This window comes from Mirounga leonina, unplaced genomic scaffold, assembly GCF_011800145.1.
Source record: "Mirounga leonina isolate KUSES-001 unplaced genomic scaffold, KU_Mleo_1.0 Mir_126, whole genome shotgun sequence".
Taxonomy (NCBI): Eukaryota; Metazoa; Chordata; class Mammalia; order Carnivora; family Phocidae; genus Mirounga; species Mirounga leonina.
Window position 1 is genome coordinate 22,818,670 of NW_023270314.1, and position 19,736 is coordinate 22,838,405.

At 53.1% G+C, this 19,736-nt stretch overlaps 1 protein-coding gene across 1 annotated transcript; it reads right to left on the reverse strand.

Annotated features, from left to right (window-relative positions):
- Positions 1 to 437: 437 nt before the first annotated feature.
- Positions 438 to 8,207, reverse strand: GDF11 (growth differentiation factor 11). The gene is made up of 3 exons (XM_035002446.1): positions 7,769 to 8,207; positions 2,226 to 2,623; positions 438 to 1,716 (listed from the first exon to the last, which is right to left on the reverse strand). Exons 1-3 carry the CDS (start codon positions 8,205 to 8,207, stop codon positions 1,336 to 1,338), a joined length of 1,218 nt encoding a protein of 405 aa, XP_034858337.1. The 3' UTR covers positions 438 to 1,335.
- Between the last annotated feature and the right edge of the window lie 11,529 nt (positions 8,208 to 19,736).

Here is a 19,736-nt window from a genome sequence, read left to right on the forward strand (position 1 = left end):
CACTCTGCTCCCTTGTTCTCCCCCCTTCCACCCTGAGCTTTGGGGTTGGGGGAACTAAAATGTCCCCCCTCCGGAATCCCTTCCATCTTGGTCTGCTGGCTCTATTCCCTAGCCCAGAGCAGTGATTTGGATTCAAATGCTCTGTAACCTTCAATCTCCTTACTACTCCTTTCTTCACCCCTCCTAACCCTTCCCAGACCTAGGACTCTGGGATCTCTATACTCTTTTTATTGACCTGAAGATAGAGGCTGGGAGTAGGGGTATTCCACAGGCTCTTTGGTCTCTCTCTTGGCTGGGGGGAATTTGGGCATATGTGGGCCACACCCTCTGGCTAAATAACTCAGGACTATGAGGGTGGATCTGAGGGTTAGTTTAGTGGCTCTCATATAGATCCTGGATGTTGAGGGCCCTCCCCTCCCCTTCCCTCCACCCCCAGCTCCTAAACCCTAACCTCGTACTGTTTCTGTGACTGCTGGAATTCAGTTCAACCCATTTGGCTCAGGAAGGTCAAGTTGGGTGATTATGGGTTGGAAACTTTCATGTGTTAGCCCTCTTGCCCTCTGCTCCCATTCCCAACCCTGGAGGCTTTATACAAGTGCTTAAGTAGGTGGGTATTGAGGGAGAACAGGGCTTTGGGGAATAAGGGAGAAATGGGGCACAGTGGACAGGGGCCCTTCTATTTCAGTAAAGCCAAATACCAAAAAATGAAAAATCACAATAAATAAATAAATAAAATTCCCAAATCCTTACTTTTGCCCCTGCCCTCACTTCCCTTCCCTGGCCACTGTTGGAGGGAGAAAGGGAAGAAGCTAAGAATGGATTTTTGATTTCCTCCTACTGAGAATGGTAGTCAGGGGATCTCCCCAAACCATACCAAGCCCCTCACCTTGCCAGTGGGAGAAAGGAGGCTGGGTGTGGGGCTTTCTCTTATTACTCCATTTCAGCCTCTTTCTCATCGTTTATCTCTGCCTGGTCTCTGTCTCTTCTGCCTCTCTCTCCCTTTGCCTTCTCACTGCTGCTCTTTTTGATCCTCTGTCTCTATCCCTCTGCTCTACCTCTGTCTCTACGTCTCTCTGTCTTCTTGCCAAACCTTCTCACCTGCAAACCTCAAACACTCCCCACCTGACCATGCCCCCTCTTCCCCCTGTTCCCCAAACCCCTCACCCATCAGTCCCCACCTGCCTCCCTCTGTTGTATTGCACACTGCTTGGGCAGGGAACAAGGTGTGATGTTCATGGGAAGAGGTGGAAGGAGCTCTAGGGCCTGGGGGTAGGGAGGTCAGGGCTGGGGGTCTAGGGGTAGGGTCTATGGGGGAGGCATCCTCTGTCCCCCACCTTAGGAGCAGCCACAGCGATCCACCACCATGCCAGGGATCTTGCCGTAGATAATCTGCTGCTTGTCATTGAAGTAGAGCATGTTGATTGGGGACATCTTGGTGGGAGTACAGCAGGGCCCAGCAGAGCCTCTTGGATTAGCCTGTTGCACCAAGTGGGTGTGCGGATACTTTTGCATGAACATGTACTCGCACTGGCCGGAGCAGTAGTTGGCCTTGTATCGTTTAGGCGCAATGATCCAGTCCCAGCCAAAAGCCTCAAAGTCCACTGTGAGGGGGTATCGGCAGCAGCGGGACTCACTCGAGTGCTCATCGCAGTCCAGGCCCAGGTTCCGCCGGGACCGTTTTGTGTTCTCTAGGACCCGAAGCTCCATGAAAGGATGCTGGGGGTGAGGGAGAGGAGAAAGAGATGTAATAGAGCCCTGAAGAGTGCTACTCCCTTTCCTTTCTCATCTACCCCTCAACAGGGGCATCAGAACAGAGACCATTGCCTTCTCAGCTTTTCCCTTGCTCCTATACCCAGCCCTATCTTCTGCCTACTTTTTTCGCAAGCTAGCTATCTCCTTCAACTCACCTCTAATTCTCTCCTGGCAACCTGACCCTGATCAGCCCCCTATGAGCAACAGCCCATTTTTGTGTTTTCGTGGATCTCCCATTAACACCACCCCAAATCCAGTTTCTAGCTGTTGCCTGGCTTGTATCTGAAAAATGATAGCTGCCACTCCCCACCCTACCCGCCCCCCAAAAACTGCTCCTCTAGAATCAGCTTCTGGCCCCTAGAAATAAGGCTGGTGCCTGGCCCCTTCTCATTCCTGATCTACCTTCTCCTAACATCCCACCTCCTCAGGGCCAGGTTACACATATCTGCCACCATCTCAGGCTCCCTGCTCACCAGCCCCTCAGCTCCCGGCCCCAGGGAGGTGACAGCCAGGTCTGTGCCACTGGGATCAAAGGCGTTGATCTCGATGCCCCAGTTGCTCTGTGGCTGTCGGAACCAGCTGTGTAGCACTTGCTTGAAGTCGATGCTCTGCCAGTGGCCTGAGCGTGAGTGCAGCTCAATCTTGAGTGAGCGGATACGGATGTGACGCCGGCCTCCGCCCCCTCCCCCTGCAGTCCCTTCCCCAGTTAGGGGTTTCAGTCGCAAGATCTGCAGGTAGACTGTGGCTGGGCGGGGCACCGGCCGTAGATACACCCACAGCTGGGCCTTCAGTACCTTTGTGAACATCACCTTGGGGCTGAAGTGGAAATGGCAGCAGAGAGGGCTGCCATCTGTCTGCACTGCAGGGTCCGCTGATAAGAGAGAAGGGGGCACAGCATCAGCAAAGGGTGTTTGTGAAGGGCGTCAGCAGCATTCTGACATTGTGACAAGTGGCACTGGCAACTTGGACGATTCAGCCTGAGTTTTCCAGTTCTTTACCCTTCTCTTGTGTCTGTCTTGTTGACCACTGTGTCACTGGTACTCAGACAGTGCCTCCTCTCCCTATAGGATGATGTCTCTATTAGGCCTTTCTGATCTGCATCCATTCCTTAGTCCATTTGTCCTAATACATAGCACCCCCCATACCAGATAACCTGCCCAGAGAGTTATTAGGGATATCCCCTCCCACATGCAGCCTACCATTCCCCCAGCATGGAGGGCTCCAAAGTTTTTAGAACTTGGATGCTCTTCATAGAAGCCAAACCTCGTCACACCTGCTGTTCTCGGGTCGCCTTGTTTTGCCTGCCCTGTTTTGTATGGTGGCCAGGTGGGAGCCTTGGTACAGCCCCCATTCCCAACCAGATGATCTCAAGAGTGGATAACCAGGGTCCAGATAGGGAGCAGGGGCTAAATGTATTCCATGAGGTAAACCAGAATTCAGATCTAGGCTTCTTGCACCATTCCTGCCGGAAACAATACACTCAGAAGAATTGATCAACTCAAGTGCTGACTCTTGTGCATCTGACTCTCCAGACCCTTGAACCTGAGAACAAGTTTCCTCGCTGTTTCCTCCTCCTCATCACCATTATTGCCTCAATTTTTTTTTTAAACGTAATCCTTTTTTTTAAATTTTTTTTTAATTTTTAATTTATTTATTTGAGAGAGAGAGAGAGAGAGAAACAGCATGAGAGGGGATAGGGTCAGAGGGAGAAGCAGGCTCCCCGCCGAGCCGGGAGCCCGATGCGGGACTCGATCCCAGGACCCCGGGATCATGACCTGAGCCGAAGGCAGTCGCTCAACCAACTGAGCCACCCAGGCACCCTATTGCCTCAATTTTTAAGGAAGGGAAAAACTACCTCCATTTTGTTTACTCCTATTGCCCAAAGCTTCAGAAATAAAATTCAACATATCAGATCAACTGCAATGTCTTCTTTTCTCCCCTGTGCTTCCTTTGGTTTCTCAGTCTAGTGCCAGTAAGTCTTTACAAAGGTTTAACATCCCAACTTTACATTTTGGCCCGGTACATCTTGTTCTGGACCAGAAATTGACCCTTCTTGGGTCAAAAGGCTGATTCTCAGCATCTGCCTCTGCTTCCATTTCAGCTCCTCTGGGTTCCCCTTTCTAATCTCTTAAGTCAGTTGGAAAGGCCCTAAATCATGTTTCCATTGGATAGGAATATCCATTTTCACTCTAAATAGACTGAGAGAACAAGAGTCAGGAATGAGCTCCCAGAGCTATGTAAGTATGATCAGGAAGTCCAGGCCCTTATGTATCATGCCAGGTCTTGAGTTCTGTATAATCATGGAGGACTTAGCATCTGTTGTCTCCCATCAGCACTCCCCCACCCCAGAAGAAGGAGGATCCTCCAAGTGAGATGAGGAGGCAAGTGCTCAATGATCTTCATATATTCAGGAATGAGACACAAATTTCCTCTGGTAGCTTCCTTTCCCTTGGTTCTTCTCTGAGGTCCCAGGGCACTGGTAGTCCTCCCAGTTATTCTGCTGGAGCTGCAATGCTGGTACAATGAGGGAGGATTCAGGGAGTAGAGATTCAGAGATTAGGAGAGTAGCTGGGGCAGGGAAGCTGCCGGTGAGATGGGGTTACTGTGCCTAATTTCATAGGGTTGTCTTATTTTCCCACCTGTCTTCATTATTAGCTACTAATCTCCACGAGGGTGGAGACTTGTCAATACGTGTCTGTTCTGCTCACCATTATAGCTTTAGTGCCTCGCATATTACCAAACAGTGTTTAGTAAATGCATGCTGAATGAACTACCTAAGCTCCAAATCTTAAAATATACAGGCAAGAGCCTAAAAGTTCTTTCTGGAATCTAAACACTGTTCTTTGACTACAAAGTGGGTTCAATCACTGCTGGACTCCTCATTAACCTGTATCTGACCTTTCCCACCAAACTTCTCAGTGATACAGATAATAATTCTTGTTTTATAGGAGTGCTGAGCACTAAATAAAGAATGAAAATAGTAGTAGCTTCTCAATAAATTCTGCTTTATTGTTAGGTTTGTAAGCTCTAAGCATACTCCCTACCTAAGCTGACCCAAGGTTTAGAGATAAGGGATTGGGCACTAGGGCCCAAGTCTTCGGTTTCTTCGGAGTCCCCCATCCCTACCCCAGGGAATCAGCATACACTTCTCTCCCAGGGGATGTGGGGACAGTTGGTACTAGAAGGGGCCAAGATGGATGGAAAAAGAAAGGGGAAGAGACAGGAGAGAGACTGGAGGTGGTGAGGGAGATAAGAACAGAGAAGAGACTGTTAGTGATGAAGGCAGGTTGGAAGAGATAGTCAAGAGAACTGGAAGAGAAGGAAGGGAGAGAGGAAGATCATGGTAGGGGGAAAAGAAATAAGCTTGGGAGTTGAACACTGGGAGAGAAGGGGGAATGTGAAAGGAGTGGTTGGAGGCTAAAAAGTGAAAGGAGGAAGGTAGCTAAGCCTGGTGGGGTAAAGAGAAAGGGTAGAAAGATACAGAGAGAGGAACAAAGAAGAAGCAGGTAGTGCCACAGAGGAAAACAAGAGGCTGGAGAGTCCCCAACACACAGATATAGGCCCAGCTCCCAAGGGGAGGGGAAGGAGCCACATCTGTGTTGGATTGATCGGGTTGGTGGCAGGCAGCAGGTCAGGTTTAGTAGGCGGTGCTGGTCTGGAGAGAGGTCATTGCACTATTTTCAGCAAAAGCCCAACCCCCTCCCAGCTCACCACCTCCTCCTCCACCGCGCCCCCCCCCCCCACTCTCCTTACCCAGGCTGGAAGGCCTAGGGGCAGGAGGTTGGGCTGAGAGGGCAGGGGCCTCTTGGTGTAGGAGAGGAGAGAGAAACTGAGGGGCTGGGCTTGGCTCCCAGAAGGGCAAGGGGGCTGGGTTCCCAGGATGAAGGCTGGGGTGGGAGAGCCCGAGAGGGTGGAGGGAACTAGGGCAGGCACTGCAGCCTAGGAGAGGTGGGGGCTGGGGTCCAGGGCTGAGTGCTGGGGGAGGGGAGGAAGGGGGAGGGGAGCGGAGGCCATCTCTGCTGACAAACACCTCCCCCGATTAGCAGAGCACAAGTCTCTTATTAAAGCGGGTCCCTGGGGATTAGACTATAAAAGTCTCTTTTTCCTTTTCCCCTCTCTCCCTCCCCTCCCCTCCGCTCCCCCTCCCTCTCAAAAGAGCTCAGCTTGGCTCTTAAAGGGGACGTACAATACCTGGCTGGAGACCCAGTTCCCTAGTTATCCAAGTCCTGAAGTAGAATGAGGGCGGAAGTTTGGGTAGAACCCCACCTACTGGTGTCCTTCCTGGTCCCCCCCCCCAGCCTAACCTGCACTGTCCGATCCATGCACGCAGAGTGTATTCACTCCCTGCATCCCCATTATGAGGACTAACTCTGGGCTCAAGCCGGTTCGTTAAGGGATGCTAAGGATAGAAGGAGGCAAGGGGAAGTCTACAGCTCCATCACCAATTCTGAAACTCCTCACACACACTATACCACACAGACCAGAGTATCTTTTTCCTCTGTACCCTTCATCTTCTTCCAGCATACTCTTCAGAATTCCTCTACAACTGTTTCATAGAATCCCCACCCCCACCCCTGCCCTCAGTCAATCTTAGACTGATCCTAGCTTCTATAAAGTAGAAACCTTAAGAACACAAGGGAGACTGAGGAACCCAGACAGATCCCAGGCTTTCACCAACCACCACCACCCTCAGCAAGTTTCCTAGTCCTTGGGGTTTTCTTTTCTTTATAAGCCTGGCCAAGTATTGTGCCTTTAGGGTCTGCAGAAAAACTGGTGGCAGTAGGAGGCACTCAGCCTCCCAGATGCACACCTGGGTTCCTGTGCCTCTCCCATGGGGGTGGGCCACTAGGAGTCCACCTCAGCCCCCAGCTTTTTATGACCCATCTGCCAATAAACCAGTCCCCCCCCCTCTTCTGTTCAGAGCCATAAAACTGAACTATTGTGGGGGGGAGCGACTTTGCCAAACCACTAGGGAATAAGAGAGGGCCTGGTTCCCTGGAGTTGGAGCCGGGAAGGGGTGAAGGGACCTCAGTGGGGGAGGGGAAAAGGGAGTCATCTGACCCTAGGGAGAGCTGGGGGTGGGGTGGGGGGGTGTTGGCCTGGATTTTCCAGGCCATAAAATTTCAAAGCAGCTCAAGTCTATTAACATGTTCATCTTCCGTTTGGCCAGGGGCTTGAATGCCTGGGTTCCCCCTCCCTCCTTATCTATTTCTTTCTTTTTCTCCCTAGGTCTCCCTCTCTCCTCAAGTCCAGTTTTGAGTAGGGGCGGGTGAATAAGGAAAGGAATGATAAGCTTTGAGTAGCCAAACGGGTGCCCTTAGCCCCAGCGCAATGGAGTTGAGTTCTGTGAGCCCGGTCAGTACCGAGAAGGCACAGCTTTCCCAGCCCTTTGGGAGACCGGGTGTCAGAAGGGCTCTGGTGAAATGGGTGCCCGCTGGGCTGCCAGGAGAGACACCGGACTGTGGGAGGGACCTCATTCCTGCTGGAGGGAGAAGAGCACTCAGCTCTCTGCAGCCCGGTGGGCGCGTTGCGGAGCGGAGGTGGAAGGGGTGGAGAGTTGGTGCCAAGGCCACTGGGAGCAGAGAGCTCTGCAGCCCGCCTGGGACTGGGGGGGCGGGGGCGTCCCGAAGCGTCCCGATTCTGTTCTCCAGCCTCTCCTCCATGGCCCTTCAGGACTGAGTTGCTGCCCTTTCCACTCCGCTGCGAATGGGCTCCAGCTTCCCCACACTCCCCGAAACGGGTCTTTTTTGCATGCCCGGGGTGGGAGGCGGTATCTCGAAACCCTCTCCGTTTGCCCTCCCATCTCGGGGAACGGAGTGTGCACACAACTCCGCAGCCCGTCTCCACCGCTCGAAAAACTTCTATGGAGCAGCCCCCGCCCCCCAATCCGTCAAGTTTTCGCAGAAAAGGCTTCTGGGCCGGAGCAGCCGGGAGCGCCCCGCTTCGGAGCGGGAGGCGCTCACTTTCCCGGAGCCCGAGCCAGCACCCCACTGCTCGCGCCCCGCCGCCCACTTACTCTCCTGGGCCATGCTAATGACAGTCTCCGTGGTGGCGTGGTACTCGTCCTCCTCCAGGAAGTCCTCGGGCTGCAGCGCGTCGCCCTGGAAGTCGTGCAGGTCCAGGATCTGCTGCAGCGGCGGCGCCTTGGGCAGCAGCTGCTTCACCACCTCGCGGCTGATGTTGGGCGCCTCCTTGAGCCGCAGTTTGCTCAGGATCTGCGACTTGATGCTCTCCAGGCGCAGCTCGCGGCTGTGCTGCCGCCACACGCACACGGGGCAGCCGTCGGGCTCCGGCGCCACGGACGGGGCCGGCCGGCTCGAGCGCTCCCCCCCGGCCCCCGCCGCCGCCGCCGCCGCCGCCGCCGCCGCCGCGGGGCCCTCGGCCGCCTCCCCCCGGGGCCGCAGCTCCAGGGCGAGGAGCAGGAAGCCCAGCAGCAGCGGGGCCGCGAGCACCATGCTGGAGGGGAGGGGAGGGAGGACTGGGGGGCGGGGACGCCGGAGTCCCGCAGGGAGGGGGCGGAGGGAGAAGGGAGGAGGAGGAGGGGGTCCGGGCGGCGCGGGATTGGGGGCTGCCCGGCCGAGGGGGAGCCGGGGGGGCCGGGGGCGGCGGGCGCGCGGGCGGGGCGGGCGGGCGGCCGGGGCGGGCGGCTGGGGGGGCCCGAGCCCGGGCCAGGCCCTTTATAGCCCCGGCCCCCGTGTCGTCAGCGGCCGCGATTGGCTGCGGAGCCAACAAAAGAGGCAGCGCTGTCATCCGAGGCGAGAGAGGGAGCCGGAGAGAGCCGAGGAAAAGAGAGAGAGAGAGGGAGGGAGCGAGGGCAGAGAGAGATGAAGAGATACTGGGGTGAGGGAGAGGAAAGGAGAGATAGAGAAAGTCAGAGTCAGAGAGCCCAAGGAGAGACAGAGAGATAGATAAAGGGGCAGGAGACAGATCAGACACAGAGATAGGTAAAGCAGGAGGAAGAGGAGAGAGAGAGAGACAAAGGGGGATAAGAGAGAGTCAGACGGGAGAAGACAGAGGAGAGACTTAGCTGGAGACAGAGACAGAGAGGCAAAGAGACTGGTATAAACTAGTGGGAGAATTAGAGGGGGAGAATCAGGGACAAAGACAGGGGAGAGAGACCACAGGGGGAAGAGATGTATGGCTAGACCGAAGGAAGGGATGGAAGTCCACAGAGCCTGACCACAAGAGTCAGGGGTGCAGAGAGATGGGAACAGGGACAGAGAAACTGATGGCACAAAGACCAGAGTCCTGGGAAAGAGAGAGAGGGAGAGAAATCAAGAGGGAGAGGCTTGGGAGATGCCGAGGGAGCCCCTGAGGAGGCAGACACAGAGGATCAGGGGAAGGCAGAGATGAGAAGACAGAGAGTTTTGAGGAGAGGAAAGACAGCACGGTGACAGGGTCAGCCTTGGTGGGAGTATGGAGAGCCTGAGGGGGAGGTGGTGGGGAATGTGAGCCCAGAGGAGCCCCAGCTACTGGAGGTAGCCCAAAGGAAATGTTTAAAGAAGCCATGGAGGGCAGCATCAAGCTGGGCTCATGGGGAGCTCAGGAACAGTGAGATGGATGGAAGGATGGGACATGGGGGCTAGCAAGGGAGACCAGGAGACAAAGAGGCCAGAGATAATCTGAGCAGGTGGGGAAGTGGTGGGAAGCCCTGAGACAAGAGCAAGTCTTGAGGGATAGAGAGTCAGCAAGCTGGAAAAGGCAGAAGCAAGGGGCCACTGGGCGGGGGTGGGGTGGGAGGAAGCAGGCTGGAGACCGCTGTGCTTGCAGAGGAATCTGGACCTCTGAATTCCTAGTTATACTGTTGCATCTGCAGGGTCTTGGAAGTCTGAGAAGGCTCTTGTAATTGCAGGGGTGGGAATGAGAGAGATGTCTGAGTTGGGGACAGCAAGTTGCAAAGGGAGAAACCCAGATGTGGGACCAGCCCTAGTTTCCAGGCGTGACCCTGGGTACAGCCAGAGGGCAGAGTGGAAGAGTGTTAAAAGGCTCCTCAGGTGCTTGACTTCTGGTTCTGGATTCCTCTTCTCAGTCCTCAGTTTCTCCAGGCTGATTTCTTGAGTCCCAAGCCCTGGAGGTCAATAGACAACCAATAGATTGAAAATGTTTGAGTGGGGTGTGTGTGCCTGGGTGGCTCAGTCGGTTGGGTGTCTGCCTTTGGCTCCAGTCCTGGGATTGGGTCCATTGGCTCTCTGCTCAGCGGGGAGCCTGCTTCTCCCTCTCCCTGCTGCCCCCCCTGCTTATGCGCGCTCCCTCTGTCAAATAAATAAATAAAATCTTAAAAAAAAGAAAGAAAGAAAATGTTTGAGAGGATCAGGTCTTGCTCTTTTCCTGGTACACACGATGTTTACTGAGTAAAGAGATGAACGTTATTGGGCTTCTCAGGCAGAATAAAGAGACACCAGTTTCATCTCTGGATTACAGCCCAAGAGAATGTCTTAAAATGGCTTTATGGAACACCAGGTACAAGGACAAAGTTGGGCTGGGGAGCTGTGGTGAAATGAGGAAAGAAACTGGAGGTCCAAGTGTGAGGCAGGAAGGTTGGGTGAGGCAGGCTAGGGAGCTTTGAAGAGATGAACATTTCCGTGGAGAACAGACACGAAGACCGCAGCAGAATGCAATACATGTAGACAGCTGGTTCTCTCCCTTGTTTTGGACCAAGACATGGGCATCTCAACATTTCATCAACTTTCTTCATCTATAAAACGAGTATCACACTGTCCCTCAACTAGTTGTGAGGATTACAAAGTAATCAATAGTGGCCTTCATGTGCTCTTTCTTCATGATTCTCTTCTTTCCTTTCTGATTTCTTAGACTAGTGATTGCCTTTATCACATATTCTGGCATAGTCCGTTCTCCAAAATATTTCTCTGATGTCATTTCCTCAGTAAAATGGCAAACTCCTGGAGAGCCGAGGTGGTGTCACCTCCTTCTCCTTCCTCAGAGAAGGTAGCCCAGCCTTCACTTTCTCACCAAGCATGTTTCTACTGGTAGGTCTATGAGGGATGCAAAGATAAATTTCCTCTGGAAACATTTAGACTGGACAGGACACTAGATAAACGGTAACAGCCAAAACTCCAAGCCAGATGCCTCCTTGATATTTCCATCTGGATGTCCCAAGGCACCTCAAACATCATGGGTTAAATATGATAATTAGATAACTCCTCTCCCCCCAAGATGTGCCCCCATGACAAGCATCCAGGCCAGAAACCTGGAGGTAGACTTCACCTTCTTTCTCTTGATCATCTCTGAATCTTTGCATAAGTTGTTTCCTCTTCCTAGAACAACTCCCCTTCCTACCTCCACTGCCCCCACTCCCCAGTCTCTTGGCCAAATTTATTCTTTCTTCAGGTCTCAGTATAACCAGATTTTAGACATGTGTCTTCCAGGAGTTCGTTGCTGACTCCCAAGCCGAGAGTAGATGCTCTTCCTCGCTACATCTGCACCATTCTGTGTGCATGAGGTTTCGGGAGCAAGTTACTCTCACATAGCTTCTAGACTAGAACTAGGCTGACTGGGTTCAAGGTCCAGCCCTCCCACCTTTCTGGCAGTGTGAACTTGGCTCTTTATGCCTCAGACTCCTTATCCTTAAGATGGGGATGACAATATTGTAGCTATTTCATAAGGTTATGAGGATTAACTGCCTGACCCACAATTCTTTTTTTTTCTGACACAGATTTCTTTCTTTCTTTCTTTTTTTTTTAAGATTTTATTTATTTATTTGAGACAGAGAGAATGAGAGACAGAGAGCATGAGAGGGAGGAGGGTCAGAGGGAGAAGCAGACTCCCCGCCGAGCAGGGAGCCCGATGGACTCGATCCCGGGACTCCAGGATCATGACCTGAGCCGAAGGCAGTCGCTTAACCAACTGAGCCACCCAGGCGCCCTCTGACACACATTTCTAAATGAGTTATTAGTCATTACTATTACCCCCATTTATCACCTTACACTGAGAGTGGGACCCAAGAGAGCAGGAAATTTTTCCACCAAAGTGTTCCTTAGCTCCTTTGAATGAAGAATGAATGAACTCTGTTAACTGGATCTGGTCAGAGCCGGGTTGGGGAGAGAAAACTGGGTATTTATGGCCATGAGGAGTTATGGGTGTCTGCCAAATGCCAGAAAGCAAGAGTCAGGAGCAACGTGTGAGACAGGAAAGGATTTCCACCTCCTGGCTTGGTCCCCACCAGTTCCAGGACTGGGCTTAATCCAATGAGTGAGCAAGACTGCCATCTGGTGGTAGAATCTGGAATTTTAGCTTCTTGGAGGTGGGACTAAAACTGTTTTGTTTTGCATACTTTGCATATTTTCACTTTAGATTTCTAGTCCAAGAAGTTCTATATCATAATGCATTAAGCCTTGTTCCTCTCTCCAGCCCCTCCTACATCTTGCTTCTTTCCTTAGTTCCCTCAGGTTTGGTTACTGTTGGGTTCCCCTGAGTTGCAGGAACTAATAAACCCCTGGGAGGTCTCTTTCGGGAGCTTCAGACTTCCAGCTGCCCTAGACCTAGTTCCCAGGTGGGTGCCCTGCAGGCTTCACGGAAAAGGAGCTGGGAGAGATCTGGACCTTTAGCTCTTTACTCATCCCAATACAGGCTAACCAGGGGTTGGGGCCCCGCCCACTGTCCTGGTCTCCCTGGCAACTGTCTTCCTGCCAGGGGTCCCCCTCTCCGGCGTTACCCAGGCAACCTGCAAGGCCCGCCTCCTTCAAGGTCCTGACTGGTTCACAGCAAATGTGGGTCGGGGCCTAAGGGAAAGCCTTAGGGTTGGAAGACAGCGAGTCGTGCCTGGAGAGAAGCAGGAGGTGTCCCAGAGGGAGGGAATGAGGTTTCAGGAGCTACTGCAGGAAAGAGGGGCTTGTGTAGCCTCCGGTAGAGGGTCTGTGCCATCCTACAGGGAACTGTAGCTCTTGGGAGCTGGGCGCCAGGGTTCAAGGCCAGAGACCCCGGGGCCACTCTCAGAGCAGACACCAGAACTGGAGAACCTCTGTAAGGAGGAGGGACTCCTGTTACCCTGCATCCCTAGGCCGCAGACTATCCCGCACACTTAAACTGCGCTGTCCATCAGAGGTGGGTCAATGGGCAGCAACTCAGGATCCCTAATGCCATCTCTTCTTTTTCCTCCTAAAGCCCCTATTTTTAGGATCAGTGGTTCATTCCCTGGCACCACTGGTCTTTCCAAGGAGAGGAGGGGCTGGGGTCATTGCGAAGCTGCTGAGTGGAAGTTGCTGAGGGGCTTCCCTACCAGGCTTGCTTCCCCCTTCTCCTGCCCTCCCAGCCTGAGCCTCTGGGAATGTGGTATGGGGAGGCTATTCTGGGCTGGGGCTGGAATGTTAGTGGAATGGACCCCTCCCAGGTCTCTGCCCACAAAGCCTGAAGCCCCCAGAGAGGACCTCACTGTGTAATTACCATCCTCTTGCACACCAGGCTCGAAACCCTATAATTATCCTGCTGGATCTCCTAGCAGGCCCGTTAAGCTCTTTAACCCCAAGGCCCTCGAAGAGAAGTTGGAGATCAGACAGAGGGCGCCAAAGAGTTTGTATTTGGGGGCAAGCAGGTGGAGGTGGAGTACAACTGGGGAACTCAGAGTCATTTGGAGTCACATCTTCCTTTGCCGCTGGCCTTCCTGAAGACAGCCCTGCCCCACCCCCCTCAGCTTCCCTTATCCTCTTAGGGCAGGCCCAGCCCTCCAACTCCACAGGTGGACCCTTTTTCCCATCTTCCTTTGGTCTTCCCAGGCGTCTCCCCTCTTTCTTTCTTTCTCACCAATTGCTCCCTCTCCAGGCCCAGGCCCGACATGGGGTCCTGCTGGGGGCAGTGGTCAAGGCTGCCCCCATGCCCAGTTTGGCCAACAGGAGGCACCTGCTGGTCAAGGGAAAGGATGGGTCGAAAGGAGGGGTCTGAGCCCGAAGCCTGCTTCTCCTTTTCCAGGGACTTCAAAACACTGGGAGGCATTTGTCACCGCAGGAGGTGACAAAGTCTGATGTGGGCTGCCAGGTGAGGGGTGCTGGAGTCGGGAATGCTCAGAGGGAAGCTAATGTCCAGGAGAGAGCCCAGGGCAGTGAAGATCAAGGTTGTTGCCAAGAGAGGTGTGTGTGTGGATGGCCAGAAGGTCTGGCTGGGGTCTGGGAATGGGAACCAGAAATTAGAGATGTGAGGGCAGAAGAGACTTCTCTGGGCTCTGCCTGGGGGTGCCAGCGACCCCCAGCCACTCAGACCCTGCCTCATCTCCTCACTTCTGGTTCCCTGAACTGCAAGTCCACATGCAGGGGGAGGAGTCTACTGTGTGGATAGTCTGAGTGAATGCTCCCCAAGGCCTCCTGTGCTCTGCTGCATCCCCCCCACCTATGTCAGGGGGCCCCTGCCATCCAGGGCTTCTCTTTGGCATAGCCCTCCCCACACTGTACTTTTGTCTGTGCCTACAGGTTGTAATCACCTTGAAGGCAGAACCATGTCTTACTCATCTCCATAGAGTCCCAGTGCCTGGCATGTTTAGGGCTTTCAATGGATGGATGGATCGAAGGATGCCCCGAGGAACAGATGCCTGAAGTAACCACCCCATCCCATCATTGCCTCTTCTCAATGTTCCCATGTTCCTATCTGCTCCATCCCAGGGGAAAACTTAGTTGTACAGGTCTGTGATTCTCAGGTGGAGACCACCGCCTCCTAAGCTGTGGCCCTGGATCAGAACCACACAGCAGCTGACCTCCTGGGCCAGGCTGTGCATGAATACGCCACGGGAGGGGCTGCCTGCCCTGCTCACTCACCTGCTGGGCACCTAGAGTGACCCCATGGGCAATAGTGAGGAGGCTGGGACAGGAACCAGACAAGGTTGGGGAGAATGAGGGGCCAGAAGTCAGGGGCTGGGGCCCAAGGAGCAGAGAAAGGAATAGGCAAGGACAGAGGAAGGGTGCTGAGGATGGAACCTGGGCAGTGGGGGGTGGGGTGGGGTTGGAACCAGAGCGGGGCCCTGGGGCTTGAAACGGGGCTCTGGGCCAAGGCCAAGGTGGGAAGGAGGGACGGAAGGAGGCTGCTGTCCCTCCCAACACTTTCTTTGGCCACCTCAAGTGGGGTGGAGTCCAGATATTTATTTATTTATTTTTAAAGAATTTTATTTTATTTTATTTTTTTAAAGATTTTATTTATTTATTTGACAGAGAGAGACACAGCGAGAGAGGGAACACAAGCAGGGGGAGTGGGAGAGGGAGAAGCAGGCTTCCCGCGGAGCAGGGAGCCCAACGCGGGGCTCGATCCCCAGGACCCTGGGATCATGACCTGAGCCAAAGGCAGACGCTTAACGACTGAGCCACCCAGGCGCCCCTAGATATTTCTCAAAGCAAAATCATTTTCATTCCGATGAGCCTCAACACAGGGTATGCTAAAGCCTTAAGGTAACAAAGGCTGAAGGTACAAAACTGATCCCTTTAATCTCTTTTTCCACCCTTACAACTGTCTTGTGAAGTGTGGCCCTGTGAGGTGGGGGAGGGAGTAGTTTTCCCTCTTGCTTAACTGGGAGGAAACTGAGGCTCAGGAAGGGTGAAAGTTTAGCCAGGGTCGCCCCCTTCTTGCCAAGCGGAGCGTGGGGCACGCGCAGAGTCCCTGTGTCACTTCCCTGCAGGCTGCCCCGAGCCTTGCTTTCCTTGCAGAGAGGATGTAAGGTGACTTTGGCAGTGATGGTGTTCTCCTGGGTACTAGGGGCGCTGTGACCTCGTCTTGCCCAGACAGCTGGGGGGGAGGGCGGTCAGAGAGGGCTGCCACAGTGACTCCACCAGTCAGGGCAGCTCTGACCTTGCCCTTGTTTTGACCTAACCCTGTAGTCTGGGAGCTGCCATCAAGGACCCAGGCCTCCCTTATAATAAAGCTGGGGTCTTCGGATTTAAATTTCGGTTCCCTAATTCATTTTTAAAATATTTTATTTATTTATTTGAGAGGCAGAGAGGGAATGAGAGGTGAGGAGGGGCAGAGAGAGAGAGAGAGAGAGAGAGAGAAGCAGACTCCCTGCTGAGCAGGAAGCCGGGTGCGATACAGGGCTCCATCCCAGGATGGAGAGATCTTGACCTGAGCCGAAGGCAGGCGCTTAACTGACTGAGCCACCCAGGCACCCCAAGATTTTTCTTATATTTAAGTAATCTCTACATCCAACTTGGGGCTTGAATTACAACCCTGAGATCAAGAGTCGCATGCTCTACTGACTGAGCCAGTCAGGCGCTCCTAAGTCTCAGTTTCCTGATTCAGACCCAACCTCCTGACCTTCAGTTCCAGCCATCACTCTTCCTACCCTCCCTAGTGGAGATGACCTTGATGCTGATGCACCCTTTGGTTCCTCTATCTCCTGTCCCCTCCCCCTCTTCCTCCTCCCCGTCCTTTCCCTGGCATCTGTTTTCCACTATCTCCTCCATGCCTCCCCCTCCCCTATCCTCCCCTGTACCTCCCAGCTGTCCTCAGCTCTTTCCTTCCCTTCTCTCTCCTCCTGTCCTTCCCAGTCTCCTCACTCCTTTCCCATGCCCCCCACCCCTGCTGGCTTCTGCAGGTGGCAGCTTCTAGGTCATGGGGCTTCTCCTACTAGGGTACCCACGGCTTATCCCTGAGCCGGCCCCTCCTAGTGGGATGCAGGCAGGCACAAGGGGCCTACTGGGTGGAGGGAGAAGGTATGCATGCAGCGGGTGCTGGGCTCCCTGTGTGGATCTGGGCTTCAGAAGGCCTTGGGTGCTGGGGAGGGGCAAGGGTGCTCACCCCAGCTCACCTACCAGCAACCAGTGCCAGGCGCCCAAGGGACAACGGCATGAGCTAACGAGGGCAGATGTATAGCTGGATGGCATACCTGGATGCCAGGCGCTTGGAGCAGGTGCTGGGGACTCTGAAGGACACGGTGTGAGGGCCCGGGTCCCAGTCAGCTGACTCCCTGCTCAGAGGGACACAGGGCTGTATGCTGATTTTCCAGACTCGGGGAGTGGGCCACTTTTGCGTGTGTGTTAAAATACATTTGACATAAAATCTACCAACTGAACCATTTTAAGAGTACAGTTCAGCGGCACTAAGTACATCGGCAGTGGCGTGCCACCATCCCTGCCAGCCATCTCCAGAACTTCTTCATCTTCCCAAACTGAACCCCACTGATCACTAATCCACCCAGCCCCCGTCAACCACCTTTCTACTCTCTATGAATTTGACCAGGCATGGGCTTTCCTTGCCCTCCCACTTCCGGCTCCACACTGGCCGCTCTCCAGGGGTGTCCCCGGCCCTACCCTCTCCCACGTTCCCTGCACCATTTTTTCTCTCCCCTTGCTTGACCGAGCTGCTACCACCACTCTGCACTCGCCACCGTTTGCTCCCAGCTTCTTCCCCTGGTGCTCCTGACATTCCCCTCAGCTCTGCCCTTGCCCACCTGGATGTATCCACCTCCCTCTCCTTCCTTCTTGGGCCAGCAGGTGCTCTGGATCCTGCCCTGACACCGCTCTGGAGAAGGCCATCCTATCCAATGGCCTTCTCTCGTTTCTCACTCAAGTTGACCTTTCTATACTGTTTGATGCTCCTGGCCACTGTCCCCTCCTCCTGTCCTGACGTTCTCTTTCCTCTTGCCCCCAGGAGAGAGTGGAAGAACACAGGCTTTGGAAGCCTCAGAGATCTGGGTTCCAATTCGAACATAGCCCTTTACTGGCTTGGACTCGGGGCATGTCATTCCGTGTCATGGGGTCTCAGCTTCCTTATCCCTAAAACAGGACAAGGCATACAGATCTTGAAGGGTTGTGTGAGGGTCAAATGAGCTAATGTGTATAATGCCAGTCCTGAGCCCGGCAGCGTGTGGGGGTCCAGCTTGGCAGCTTCCTTCCACCTGTTCCTGAGATGTAAGCTCTGTCTTTGTTTTCTTCTCTTGCTCTGGCCCTCACCCATCTAAGAATTTATTTCTTAAAGATTTTATTTATTTGACAGAGAGAGCACAAGCAGAGGGAGAGGGAGAAGCAGGCTCCCTGCTGAGCAAGGAACCCGATGTGGGGGCTCGATCCTAGGACCCTGGGATCATGACCTGACCTGAAGGCAGACGCGTAACCGACTGAGCCACCCAGGCGTCCCACCCATCTAAGCGTTTAGATAGCACTTTTTCTCTCTAGTCTGACTACCTCTCTCCTGAGTTTCACATCCGCAATTCCTGGTGGACGTCTCCACCTGGGTGCTCCTTGCATGCCTCCTGCCTCGGGTGACAACCACCTTCTCCCCTGGGTGCCCAGGTTTGGAAGCTCTGAGTCATCTCGGACTTTTCTTACTTCCTCTCCCCTTCCACAGGTAAGCAGTCATCCCGTCCTTTATTGGCCCTCTGAAATGCCACTCAGACTTCCTTCTCGTCCATGGTTCCAGCCTTCATCACCTCTCCCTTGGATGGTAGCTGTGATATCTCAACTATCTTCTGGGCCACCTATTCATTCCCTTTCTTTTTATTTTTTTAAAGATTTTATTTATTTATTTGTCAGAGAGAGAGAGTGCACAAGCATGGGGAGCAGCAGGCAGAGGGAGAAGCAGGCTTCCCGCTGAGCAAGGAGCCTGATGTGACTTGATCCCAGGATCCTAGGATCATGACCTGAGCCAAAGGCAGAAGCTTAACCAACTGAGCCACCCAGGTGTCCTTCATTCCCCTTCCTTCGTTCCTTCCTTCCTTTTTCTTCTTTCCTTCTTTCAAGTTTTTTTTTTTTTTTTTTTAAATAATCCCTACACCCAACATGGGGGTTGAACTCACAACCCTGAGATCGAGTTACATGCTCGGGGCGCCTGGGTGGCTCAGTCACTTAAGCATCCGATTCGATTTCAGCTCAGGTCATGATCTCAGGGTCTTGACATTGAGCTCCGCATTGGGCTCCATGCTTAGTGTGGAATCTGCTTGAGATTCTCTCTTTTCCTCTGCCCCTCCCACTCATGCTCTCGCTCTTTCTCTAAAATAAATAAATCTAAAAAAAAAAAAAAAAGAGTCACATGCTCTTCCAGCTGAGCCAGCCAGGCACACCCCCTCCTTATTTCAAGGTAGTCCCTACCCCAAGATCGCTCACCCTTTCCAAAACTCCCCACCACACCCCACTGCCTTTAGGACAGTCCCAACCTTGGGGTACCTGGCTGGCTCAGTTGGTAGAGCATGGGACTCTTGATCTTGGGGTCATGGTTTTTTTTTTTAAATTAATTAATTAATTAATTAATTAGACAGAGACACAGCAAGAGAGGGAACACAAGCAGGGGGAGTGGGAGAGGGAGAAGCAGGCTTCCCGCTGAGTAGGAAGCCCAATGCAGGGCTCCATCCCAGGACCCTGGGATCAGGACCCTGAGCCGAAGGTAGACGCTTAACGACTGAGCCACCCAGGCGCCCCGGGGTCATGGGTTTGAGCCCCACGTTGGGCATAGGGTTTGCTTGAAAAACAAAACAAAACAAAACAACATAGCCTTCTAGGTCCTCAATAGTCCTATCACTTAGACTTTCTGCTTTTTAATTTAAATTTTTTTTTTTTTTTAAATTTTAGGGAGAGGGAGCTCACACACACACTAGCAGCTGGGGAGAGACAAAAGGAGAGGGAGAGAGAGAATCTTAAGCAGGCCCTGAGTCCAGCAGCCTGATACAAGATGCAGGGCTCATTTTAATGACTCAGATCATGACCTGAACCAAAATCAAGAGGTACTTAACCGACTGAGCCACCCAGATGCCCCAAGACTCTCTGCTTTTTGCTTCATCTATTGTTTTGTGAAATATTCCAAAGCAAATACAGATATGACATTTCACTCTTAAAAATTTTAGTATGCATCTTTTTTTTAGTATTCATCTTTATTTTATTTTATTATTTTTTAAAGATTTTATTTATTTATTCATGAGAGACAGAGAGAGAGACAGAGGCAGAGGGAGAAGCAGGCTCCCTGCGGAGCAGGGAGCCCGATGCGGGACTCGATCCCAGGACCCTGGGATCATGACCTGAGCCGAAGGCAGACGCTTAACCGACTGAGCCACCCAGGCGTCCCTAGTT

Excerpts from the sequence above, each read along its gene's own strand:
- GDF11 (XM_035002446.1), bottom strand. The coding sequence starts at position 8,207 with ATGGTGCTCGCGGCCCCGCTGCTGCTGGGCTTCCTGCTCCTCGCCCTG. Across the intron at positions 2,624-7,768 it reads CATTAGCATGGCCCAGGAGA|CGGACCCTGCAGTGCAGACA; the intron begins GTAAGTGGGCGG and ends CTCTCTTATCAG. Across the intron at positions 1,717-2,225 it reads GGCCGGGAGCTGAGGGGCTG|CATCCTTTCATGGAGCTTCG; the intron begins GTGAGCAGGGAG and ends CCTCACCCCCAG.